Source organism: Salmo salar, chromosome ssa13 (assembly GCF_905237065.1).
Source record: "Salmo salar chromosome ssa13, Ssal_v3.1, whole genome shotgun sequence".
NCBI lineage: Eukaryota > Metazoa > Chordata > Actinopteri > Salmoniformes > Salmonidae > Salmo > Salmo salar.
Window position 1 is genome coordinate 81,282,567 of NC_059454.1, and position 13,353 is coordinate 81,295,919.

The 13,353-nt window shown below is 44.3% G+C and overlaps 1 protein-coding gene across 1 annotated transcript in view; it reads left to right on the top strand.

Moving 5' to 3' along the window:
• LOC106567921 (Down syndrome cell adhesion molecule homolog) overlaps nucleotides 1–13,353 on the top strand; it is a 136,124-nt gene that overhangs the window by 82,782 nt on the left and 39,989 nt on the right. Inside the window, 4 exon segments of the mRNA XM_045692248.1 lie at nucleotides 8,983–9,182; nucleotides 9,446–9,542; nucleotides 10,673–10,801; nucleotides 11,902–12,069. Coding sequence (XP_045548204.1) covers nucleotides 8,983–9,182; nucleotides 9,446–9,542; nucleotides 10,673–10,801; nucleotides 11,902–12,069 — 594 coding nt within the window.

The window sequence follows — 13,353 nt, forward strand, 5'->3', positions numbered from 1 at the left end:
TCAGGTGTTTGGAAATTGCTGCCAAGGATGAACCAGACTTGTGGAGTTCTACCATTTTTTTCTGAGGTCTTGGCTGATTTCTTTTGATTTTCCCATGATGTTAAGCAAAGAAGCACTGAGTTTGAAGGTAGGCCTTGAAATACATCCACAGGTACACCTCCAATTGACTCAAATGATGTAAATTAGCCATCAGAAGCTTCTAAAGCCATGACATCATTTTCTAGAATTTTCCAAGCTGTTTAAAGGCACAGTCATCTTAGTGTATGTAAACTTCTGACCCACTGGAATTGTGATACAGTGAATTATAAGTGAAATAATCTGTCTGTAGATGTCCTAATCGACTTGCCAAAACTATAGTTTGTTAACAAGAAATTTGTGGAGTGGTTTAAAAACTAGTTTTAATGACTCCAAACTAAGTGTATGTAAACTTCCGACTTCAACTGTACGTGTATGTTTGTGTACATGTATGTCCTCGTGCGTGTGTGTATCTCTGTACGTTGTATGTGTGTGTTTGATCTCCTGCTGCACTCTTATGGCTGGGCTGGGTGCTCATGTAATTCCAGTCACACAGTGTGGGAGCTTATATCCTTGTAGCTGTTATCTGGCCAGAGCAGAGGCCTCCCTGCAGAGTGTCTGTCTGTCTGTCTGTCTGTCTGTCTGTCTGTCTGTCTGTCTGTCTGTCTGTCTGTCTGTCTGTCTGTCTGTCTGTCTGTCTGTCTGTCTGTCTGTCTGTCTGTCTGTCTGTCTGTCTGCCGCAGACAAATACTGCTACCTCATGACTAGCCCTCCCTCCCTCCCTCCCTCCCTCCCTCCCTCTCTCCCTCCCTCCCTCCCTCCCTCCCTCCCTCCCTCCCTCCCTCCCTCCCTCCCTCCCTCCCTCCGTCCGTCCGTCCGTCCGTCTGTCCGTCTGTCTGACTCAATCACTCATGTAATACTCTCACACAATTCCTCAAAAACACACACACACACAGTATATGTACCAGGACACGTACACTTATGAACAAACACACACACACTCATATGGATAAACACAATTATACACTACTGTACGCCAGTGGAGGCTGCTCAGGGGAGAGCGGATCATAACGGCTCATAACGGCTGGAACTGAGTAAATGGAATCAAACACATTGAAACCATGTGTTTGATGTGTTTGATACCATTCCACCGACTCCGCTCCAGTCATTACCACGAGCCCGTCCTCCCCAATTAAGGTGCCACCAACCTCCTGTGCACTACACACTTAAAGCCTTACATCTAGACACACACAGCAGAGTACCCACAGCAGTGGGAGATTTTCATCCCTGTGTAAATTGTTTGGACATAGGCTGCTCAGTGTTGTCCGCACGCACGCACGCACGCACGCACGCACGCACACACACACACACACACACACACACACACACACACACACACACACACACACACACACACACACACACACACACACACACACACACACACACACACACACACACAGACAGACAGACAGATGTCCCGCTGCGTTGTGTGTGTGTGCATGCGTGCATGTATGTGTCTGTATGTGAGCCTGTGTGTTCTCCCTTAGGTTGAGCTGATCTCCCGGTTCAGGTTGTTGTTTTGATCATTGTGCGGTCGGATCGGGGCGATCGGGTGACGGTTGTGTCTGCCCCTCCTGCTCTCTGGAACGTGAGCCTCCCTGGGAGCCCTGCTCCCCTTGTCTCCTATGGATCAGTGTGCTTGTGCCAGACGAGACCCTCGTTAACCCACAGGGCCTTTCCTCTGCTGAGCAGGTGTAGTGTTATATACTGTACCCACACCAGACTGTGTCCTCCTCTCCATACATGTAGGCACTAAGCATGCTGCAGACTAGCAGGTGTAGTGTTATATACTGTACCCACACCAGACTCTGTCCTCCTCTCCTCTACATAGACGGTAAGCATGCAGCAGACTGCTGGAGCAGTACAGGCTGTGCTGTACTGGTGTGTGTTGTTTATCCAGGCCATACGACACCACTGCTGCTTGGGAAGCTGCTGCCACTTAAGAGGCTTAGGAGTAAATTAGAGCAACACTGGAAGTGACGGCTGTAAAGTGGTCAGGTGATATACAGTACTGGATGAGCTCTTGACTGGGTGATCACTCATAGAAGTTTACCTGGCTGTGTTACTGGAAAATGCACACATATAGGCATACACATGCACATGCACGCACACACACACACACACACGCACACGCACGCACGCACACACACACACACACACACACACACACACACACACACACACACACACACACACACACACACACACACACACGCACACACGCACACACACGCTCACACACGCTCACACACGCACACACACACACAGGCTATTACTGAAGAATCATGGCCCTCACAGGCTGCTACTGTAATTCAGTGGTTTAGACAGATTCCATTCGGCCAGGCTATTGTGGCGGACGCATGGGGAAATGAATTGCAGCTATTGTGATGCACAGTGAGACGTTTTCATTGTTATTAGTGTCTGTGCATAGGCTAATGCCTAACCATAATACACCATGCATCAACGCATTGGAACGCTGTCACAGACGCCCACAGCCAGCAAAAATAGCTTATGTTGCACTAGCAGTATTTTCACAGCTTTATGTGTGTGCGTGCATGCGTGCATGTGTACGTGTGTGCATACATGTGTACGTGCATGCGTGCAAATGTACATTCACAGTATTAATACTTTATATATCATAGGTTCAGAATATTTGGCATATTGCCTAGACACGTTAACACTTCATTCTACCTTCCTTAAAATTACCCATGTCCTTATTTAGATTTTGTGCAGCTGAGGGAACTAACAACATTTGAACCCATTTCCCTGTCTAAATGACTACAGTCTCTACTGTATACTGTACGTACCTCCACTGATGCAATTGACTGGATGCATCACTAATCCAGAGTAGGTTGATTTTATCAGAGTGGGTCAACAGCCACTTAATGTTTATCAGTGCCAATTAGGATCAATTAAGAGCATTACACTCATAACGCTCCGAGACACAATGATGAGAGCGCGCACATAATGAGACTTAATTGGTGAAAAACAGCATTGTTGCCTGGTCGCCAAGCTCCCAATCACCCAATCAGACAGCTTCCCTCAGACACTGGAGTATAGAAAATAATAATTCTCTCTCTCTCTCTCTCTCTCTCTCTCTCTCTCTCTCTCTCTCTCTCTCTCTCTCTCTCTCTCTCTCTCTCTCTCTCTCTCTCTCTCTCCTTCCCCCGTTACAGCCCTCCAACTACCCACACAAAGCAGCCTGTCTGCAGCCATATACTCAGCATCATGCTCAATATCCAACCCAATTGTGCAGCTAAGGGAATTATTTTGGTGCAGTGAGTAGAGCTAGCACCCAGTGAACCAGTCATCTCTGTGCCATCACCACCATTCCCTCTACCTACCCACTCTACACACGCACACACACACACACACACACACACACACACACACACACACACACACACACACACACACACACACACACACACACACACACACACACACACACACACACACACACACACAGTGCCCCAGGGGCAGTGGGCTCCTGTAGGGAGTGATCTCGTCTCGTTCTCATCTCACTCCCATGGTTCAGTCATCCAGCCAGGGCACCCTGTGGCCTACATTCCTCAGCCAGACACTCACTCTGCTGGCGTAAACAGAGCCTGATGCCTGCGGCTGTGCATCCGACCTGGAATCTACAGTCATACACTACCGTTCAAAAGTTTGGGGTCACTTAGAAATGTTTTTGAAAGAAAAGCACATTTTTTGTCCATTAAAATAACATGAAATTGATCAGAAATACAATGTAGACATTGTTAATGTTGTAAATGACTATTGTAGCTGTTAACGGCTGATTTCTATGGAATATCTACATAGGCATACAGAGGCCCATTATCAGCAACCATCACTCCTGTGTTCCAATGGCACATTGTATTAGCTAATCTAAGTTGATCATTTAAAAGGCTAATTGATTATTAGAAAACCGTTTTGCAATTATGTTAGCATGCTGAAAACTGCTGGACTTCTTTAGACTAGTTGAGTATCTGGAGTATCAGCATTTGTGGGTTCGATTACAGGCTCAAAATGACCAGAAAGAAATAACTTTCTTCTGAAACTCATCAGTCTATTCTTGTTCTGAGATAAGAAGGCTATTCCATGCGAGAAATTGCCAAGAAACTGAAGATCTCGTACAACGCTGTGTACTACTCCCTTCACAGAACAACGCAAACTGGCTCTAACCAGAAAAAAAGCCATATCTCTGTCCAGTGTCTGTGTTCCTTTGCCCATCTTTATCTTTAATTTTTATTGGCCAGTCTGAGAATGGCTTTTTATTTGCAACTCTGCCAAGAAGGCCAGCATCCCAGAGTCGCCTCTTCACTGTTGACGTTGAGACTGGTGTTTTTTGCGGGTACTATTTAATGAAGCTGCCAGTTGAGGACTTGTGAGGCGTCTGTTTCTCAAATTAGACACTTTAATGGACTTGTCCTCTTGCTCAGTTGTGCCTCCCACTCCTCTTTCTATTCTGGTTAGAGCCAGTTTTCGCCATTGGAACACAGGAGTGATGGGCCTGTGATAATGGGCCTGTGATAATGGGCCTCTGGATGACTATGTAGATATTCCATAAAAAATCTGCCATTTCCAGCTACAATAGTCATTTACAACATTAACAGTGTCAACACTGTATTTCTGATCAATTGGATGATATTTTAATGGACAAAACATTTGCTTTTCTTTTAAAAACAAGGACATTTCTAAGTGACCCCAAACTTTTGAACGGTAGTGTAGGTTCATGTTTCTGTTAGATGACCATTCAATGTACTGCATGTTGATGGATCAGGGGTGTCAGGTTGGTAGGAGATGGGATATTTTGTTATCTGTTTCAACTGAGTGAATAAGATGGTGGAAATATAGGCCTACTGCATATTTCACATCAGGCATAAGTATGGTAGATCTATATAAGTCTGGCTGGTGATACAACCTGTTTGTCATGTGTTTGTCAAGTTCAGTTCTTGCTACTGCCACCGAAATGTACAGTGCATTCAGAAAGTATTCAGACCCCTTCACTTTTTCCACATTTTGTTACGGTACAGCCTTATTCTAAAATGGATTCAATATTTTTTTTTCATTCAACAATCTACACACAATACCCCATAATGACAAAGCGAAAACAAGTTTAAAAATTTGCTATGAGACTCGAAATTTTGCTCAGGTGCATCCTGTTTCCATTGATCATCCTTGTTTCTACAACTTAATTGGAGTCCACCTGTGGTAAATTCAATTGATTGGACATGATTTGGAAAGGCACACACCTGTCTATATAAGGTCCCACAGTTGACAGTGCATGTCAGAGCAAAAACCAAGACATGAGGTCGAAGGAATTGTCGTGAGAGCTCCGAGACAGGATTGTGCCGAGGCACAGATCTGGGGAAGGGTACCAAAAATGTCTACAGGATTGAAGGTCCCCAAGAACACTGTGGCCTCCATCATTCTTAAATGGAAGAAGTTTGCAACCACCAAGACTATTCCTAGAGCTGAGCAATCGGAGGAGAAGGGCCTTGGTCAGGGAGGTGACCAAGAACCCGATGATCACTCTGTTAGAATAATTTGTATGTGTTAGAATAATGACTGAATTGTTCCACTCTGTTATTATAGAATAGGGAGATATGTTTAAGAATAATGGGATGATAAAATCAGGATATGGGGAGATCGGTTAGGATTGTAAAACTTTGAGGTTATAGTCTTTAGTAGGGATGTAAACTGAGTGAAGTTGTAGATTAGTTAAAAGAAAAACATTGTAGAGATTTCAAACCAAGAGGGTCATAAAGGGGGAGGGAAGGTGAAAGCCTTGAAGAATGTGGCAAGTTTTTATGGTTCTTTGTGGTGAGTAGAAAAGTACTGGTTGTTGGAGAAGGGAGTGGTCTAAAGATAAGAATGTGTTTGTACTATAAAAGGACTGAGTCTTGATTTTGGACTTTAGAACGTTCTCTGAATAAACTGTACAGACCTTTTGCAGAAAGTTGAGACCTTGCCTAATTATTCTTAACCCAGTGTCTTACAAACCTTGGGGATTAGTCAAGGCTTATTGATTGTTAATTTTTTATCATTGGGATTCAAAAATTCCCATAACACACTCTTACTGAGCTCCAGAGTTCCGCTGCAGAGAAGGGAGAACCTTCCAGAAGGACAATCATCTCTGCAGCACTCCACCAATCAGGCCCTTATGGTAGAGTTGCCAGACAGAAGCCACTCTTCACTAAAAAGCTAATGACAGCCCGCTTGGAGTTTGCCAAAAGGCACATAAAGGAGAGATTCTCTGGTCTGAAAAAAACAAGATTGAACTCTTTGGCCTGAATGCCAGCGTCACGTCTGGAGGAAACCTGGCACCATCCCTACGGTGAAGTATGGTGGTGGCAGCATCATGCTGTGGGGATGTTTTTCAGCAGCAGAGACTGGGAGACTAGTCAGGATCGAAGGAAAGATGAACAGAACAAAGTACAGAAAGATTATTTATGAAAACCTGCTCCAGAACGCTCAGGACCTCAGACTGGGGCGAAGGTTCACCTTCCAACAGGACAATGACCCTAAGCACACAGCCAACACAACGCAGAAGTGGCTTCGGGACAAGTCTCTGAATGTCCTTGAGTGGCCCAGCCATAGCCCGGACTTTAGCCCGATCGAAGATCTCTGGAAAGACCTGAAAATAGCTGTGCAGCGATGCTCCCCATCCAACCTGACAGAGCTTGAGAGGATCTGCAGAGAATAATGGGAGAAACTCCCCAAATACAGGTGTGCCAAGCTTGTAGCGTCATACCCAAGAAGATTCGAGGCTGTAGTTACTGCCAAAGGTGCTTCAACAAAGTACTGAGTAAAGGGTCTGAATACTTATGTAAATGTAATATTTCAGTAGGTTTTTATAAATGTGCAAAAATTTCTAAAAAACAGATGTTGGTTTGTCATTATGGGGTGTTATGTGTAGAGTGATGGAGGGGGAACAATTTAATCTATTTTAGAACAGGGCTGTAACGTAACAAAATGTGGAAAAAGTCAAGGGGACTAAACACTTCCCGAATGCACTGTATATATTGATTAATATATTGAGACAGACAGGGTCTAATTTTTGCTTTTATTTACTCTTTTTGAGCCTGTAATGGACCACAACAATGCAGGCGTAAAGTATCTGGGCAGTGTTTTTAACTATAATGTCTCCTGACTATTTGCTCAATTATGTTATTGTTTGTCACATGACCAACATTATTACAAGATACAGAGATGCGTTATATATCCCTGTTTTTTATTTTGGGTCTGCATTGCGACATTCAGGGCTGGAATAGTATAATCATGGTCCTGTTGGAAATCAATGGCTGGTCCATGTTCTATTCCTGGTACTATAAATGGCCTCTTCTGAGAACGGGGATGGAGAGAGAGGGAGAGAGAGATTGTCCAATGCTAGTTGGCATGGTAACCTGGCCAGGTGAAAGGGAGCCTGGGAGGAGGGATCTGCATCTTTTTCTCTCGCGGGAGCAGAATATCCCAGAATTCCCTGCAGGCAGGCAGAGAAGCAGGCTGAGCAGGCTGGAGTGCATCATGTTTGTTGCCCTCTGGGCTGGAGGTTTTGAAACAGGGCTCTCCTAGCCTCTACTCTGTCAGCTAGAGATACACATATCCGTCAGTGCTGCTGAATAAAGCGCTTGCGTGCGCGCATGCCTGTTTATTTAGTCCACAGTGTGAAATAAAAAATGAGTGGTTGTCTAATGTGTGAGTCTCCCAGTGGAGGCGTCACCTCGCTCCCCTGCCCCCAGAGCCGTGTTCCTCTGCCCATAATCCTGCTAGATATTATAGAAATACGTCAACACAGCAATTACAGAAACAGCCTGGCACTGTGGCAAATGCCTCAGGACAGACAGACAGACACAGCTGTGCTGCTTACTCTCTCACACACTGGTTACATTGGTCTTGTCTCCTCCTGTGTGATGCCCACCTCACCTCATGTAGCCCTTCCGTACAGTAGGCGCTTCATTGACTACATGTTTTTCAACAGTGTTGCGTCCCATTGAAGGCCTCTCATCCAATATCAACATGATCCTATGTCATAATTATGGTAATACTAGTGGACAACGTCATAACTGTTTGTTATAGTTTATGACTATGTAAAAAGACTACCATTGCTCAAAATGCTAACATTTACAGAAGGCTGCAAGGAATACTTTTTTCCCTCACTACTCCAAGTGCATCTCACAAAACATTCATAGTTGTCATGCTAAATAAATCAGCCTTATTTTTCTGTAGCACGGCTCAAAATGGCTGGGGAGTGAATAAGAGATGAGGCTTAAATGTCTGCATCCCCTCGCCTGACACTTTCCATTACATCACAGGAGCCATGGTGTGTGTGTGTGTGTGTGTGTGTGTGTGTGTGTGTGTGTGTGTGTGTGTGTGTGTGTGTCATTACACACTCAGTTGTGGGGGTAATGAGCTGTGTGTGTTTGAATCTCTAGTGTGTGTAGTGTGCTGTCCTTAGTGTGCTGTCAGAGACCGACCAATAAGTATTTTCTCCTATCCAAGCCTTGTCTGCTTGTGGTCACAAGATGTTTGTTGTCACAGCTCAACATAACAGGCAGGCATGGGCTTTATTGTGTATTATGTTAGAAGTTGGAGCAAACCAGCACACTTTGCAACCAATGAAGTCAGCTATACTATGACTCAATTAAGTGTAATTTTAGCAGAGAGATTTGATTCATTACACCATTCCCCTGTCTTGTAACTACCCTCCGTGTGGCAGGTATCACTATGATGTCCCACTGGAATTGGATTATGGCTAAACATGTTCAGCCAGTCTTACTTCATAACTAATGTAACATATGCCTTCTCCTCTTTTCTCTCTCTCTATCCCTCTCCTCCTTTCTCGCTCTCTGTCGTTCTCGCTCTCTCTCTTTCCCTCCCCTCTTTCTCTCTCCCTCCCAGTCCCAGCCATGATCACGTCGTACCCCAACACCACGCTGGCTACGCAGGGCAGTGAGAAGAGGATGAGCTGCACGGCCCACGGGGAGAAACCCATCATGGTGCGTTGGGAGAAGGAAGATCGCATCATCAACCCAGAGAGCAGCCACCGCTACGTGGTCACCGTCAAAGAGGTGGCCGACGAGGTCATCTCCACCCTGCAGGTACACATACACACCACCAGGGGGAGTGGTACTGCTCGCTTCCCAGTTACAGTTACCTCAGCTGAGGCCAGGTGGAGCACTACTGGTTATGCAGAGATTTTGCTTGGACCAAAGCGTTGGATAAAAAAGCCTGCATACTGAGTTTGTCAGTTTGTTATGATGGCTCATCATGAGCCCTGTCTGTGAATGATATAGCCCAGAATGTGTATTTCCCATGCACTTTCTTATCTATGTAGCTGACCCTCTTTTCCCCTTTTCTATAGATCCGGCCTACAGTGAGGGAAGACTCAGGCTTCTTCTCCTGCCATGCCATCAACTCCTATGGTGAAGACCGAGGGATCATCCAGCTAACAGTGCAAGGTACAGCTGCCTAACACTGACAATCGTCATGAAAACATCATGAAATAAAAATATATAACCCCTCCAAATAAGATAATGATGCAACATCAGCATAATAATAATAACAATAATAATAATAATTTATTCAACTTATATAGCACTATTCATTACATCAAGAATCTCAAAGCGCTTTAAAGCAACACAAAATAGACGAGCAATTTAGAAAACAACAACAACAGCATTATTCAAGGTTATCAGAGGGTCGGAAAGTTCATGGCTTGACTGATCATCAGAGGGAGGTGGTCAAAAGGGCAGGGCAAGCAAAGATGGTCTCTGGAGCATGTCCAGGGGCATGCAGACAGCACAGTGTCATCAAGATGTCTCGCCATCCTTGCAGTTTGTGTGGCTTCTCCATAGTAGGACTTGGATGACGTTTGAGCTCAGCCACTGCAGTTAATGGACTCCCTAGTAGGTGTAGCTAGCTAGCTAGCTAGTCCTTCATTACTACCATAGCGTTGTATACCCATATTAGAGTTCTGCTACCCCAACCAAGCCTGACAAGCCCCGACATTTTACATTGGGTTAGGACCGGGTAGGGCTTGTTTTTCATCAGTAACTACGGTACGGGCAGGGCTCGGGTATCACTAAATTGATCACTAACATTTTGAAGCTGAGCCATTTGCTGGTGCACTGCTGCACGGTAGAGTCATATCTGACTAAGATCATAACATTGTGTCAGAAGTGCTTCAACCTCTTCAAATATAAGACAGGACAGATTATTTCACAGAAAATAATAATGTTCATTGAGTTTTGTCACGAAAAGTAGCGAAAAGCTAACTGCTCTCCAATGTCTCTTCATTGAGCAGAGCAGCCTAAGTGGAGCTGTTGCTATGAATACTCAGAGTCTAAGCGCCATGAGCAGAGCGCACAGGGAGCGAGTAACAGACAGAGGGGTATCTAATAGATTTACTAACAGAGGAAGTTATTTCTGATTTCGGGTTTCAGGCAGGGCGGGGCCTTAAATTTGGCTGAAGCAATCTGGCCTGGGTTGGGTAGGGCTTTAATGTCGCGGGCATGGGAAGGGCTTGGGGTTAAAATGCATGCCTGTGCAGGGCTCTAACACACATGTGTGACTTTGTGGTGCTCTTCAGAGCCCCCGGACCCTCCTGAGGTGGAGATCAGAGAGGTGAAGGACAGGACCATCGCCCTCCGCTGGACCATGGGCTTTGACGGAAACAGCCCAATCACAGGCTTCGACATTGAGTGCAAGAACAAATCAGGTACAAGACAAACAAGAGTTATCTTTGTAAGAGATGGCATGTTCTGGATGCCAGCGATGTATAGTAATACTGTAAGCAGTGTTTCACCTATATTCATTTTGCAGTGGTGGGCCGCCACTACTAAATTGTTGCCGCCACTCCAAAAGTTATGATTTATATACAATATTTCTACCGAGACGTGCTTTTAAAAGTACAGTGCGAGATTTTGGCAAGTAAGCCCTTTTTATACTTACACAGAGTCAGTTGAACTCATGGATACCATTTTTAGAACATTTTTATGTCTCTGCATGCAGTTTGAAGTAACTTGCTTACTAGCTTTAGCGCAATGACTGGAAGTCTATGACTTCCAGTCATTCTGCTGACACTAATTAGCAATGGCTCACAAAACGACCTTCAACTTCTTTCAAACTGCACGCAGAGACATAAACATGGTATCAATTAGTCATGAGTTAATCTGATTCTGGCTAAGTATAAAATGGCTTGATTTCCAAAATCTCGCAATATCCCTTTAACAGTGACAGAGTGACAAGTTACAACATCAATTTGTAGCAAACAAAGTGAGCAGTGGTGCGTATGAGAGCCACGAGTGCACAGCCACCACTTGCTCCTCATCTCCATACAGTGCAGTGGCACGCATTAGTTATATTTCAGATGGTGTCAACATAATGTAATTTTCATGCACTTTGGAGTAGAATGTCTTTAAAAAAAAAATCACCATCAGTGACCTTCTCACAGTCGTTCTACAAAAAAATCTCCCGGAGGTGCATGCCCCAGGACCCCCCCAGGAAAGAGCAACCCCCCCTATCACCGCTGCCTTTGCCACTGCTGCTAAAGATAATCTTAGGCGAAACACTGTATGAATACAAATACTTTAACTTCCTGTGTATGTCTATAGTCTATCCTGATGAAATGCTTCTCTGTATCATCATGTTAAGATGGATGTGCTCCTTTTGTCTTCCAAATAATCATTATTCATGATCTTTTCTTGTCTCAGTGCTATAATTCAATACCGCAGATTAATGCACTTAGCAGGCTTTGACCTCTAGCCCCACTCAGTGGTCCTCACGAACCCACATAAACCTTGACCTCTGGCCCTACAGGCTCCTGGGAAACAGCCCAAAGGACCAAAGACGTGTCTCCCCAGCTCAACCAGGCCACCATCATAGACCTGCACCCCTCCTCCACCTACAGCATCCGCATGTTCGCCAAGAACCACATCGGCAAGAGTGAGGCCAGCAACGAACTCACCATCACCACAGACGAAGCAGGTATAGACTCACCAGACCACCACTGGTCATATGTATGCACATGCAGCATGCACACACAGACATCCCAGCTAACAACAAACATTCCCACAACTTTAGAGAACGTTCCCTTAAGAGTCTCAATAGGTCATTAACTAAGGTTTTCATTGGAATGTTCCCGTGATGTGCAAGGAATGTCTCCAAGAGACCAAGAGACCATTTCCTTAATGTGAAATAGAACTTACCGAGATTGTGGTTACCATGTTCTCAGAACATAAGATATTAATGTTCTATACACATTGAATAAGAACATTGCAAGAACATTCATGTGTCCAGTTTTCTGTGGGTTAGGTGAATATTCCATCTACGGCCCACCAAACATACACAGAACATGGTTGCCATGTTCAGGTGGGCCTTTGCACTTCACCAAACAAAGAAAGGGAAGGGTGCTCAACAACAATGACAAAAAGGGTTTACCAAGATAAACTTAAACTTGCAATAATAGTGTTTAACATGAGTGATTAGATCATTTATGTACCCCACACATACAATTATCTGTAATGTCCCTCAGTTGAACAGTGAATTTCAAGCACAGATTCAACCACAAAGACCAGGGAGGTTTTCCACTGCATTGCGAAGAAGGGCACCTATTGGTAGATGGGTAAAAATAAAAAAAGCAGACATTGAATATCCCTTTGAGCATGGTGAAGTTATTAATTACACTTTGGATGGTATATCAATACACCCAGTTACTACAAAGATACAGGGATCCTTCCCAACTCAGTTGCCGGATAGGAAGAAAACCCCTCAGGGATTTCACCATGATGCCAATGGTGATTTTAAAACAGTTTCAGAGTTGAATGACTATGATAGGTAAAAACTGACAATGGATCAACAACATTGTAGTTACTCAACAAGACTAACCAAATTAACAGAGTGAAAAGTAGGAAGCCTGTACAGAATACAAATATTCCAAAACATGCATCATGTTTGCAACAAGGCACTAAAGTAATACTGAAAAAAATGTGGCAAAGCAATTCACTTTTTGTCCTGAATAAAAAGTGTTATGTTTGGGGCAAATCCAATGTAACACATTACTGAGTACCACTCTCCATATTTTCAAGCATAGTGGTGGCTGCATCATGTTATGGGTATGCTTGTAATCCTTAAGGACTGGGGAGTTTTCAGGGTAAAAAAAACGTAATGGAGCTATGCACAGGCAAAATCCTAAAGGAAAACTTGGTTCATTCTGCTTTCCACTAGACACTGGGAGAGGAATTCACCTTTCAGCAGGACAATAACCTAAAA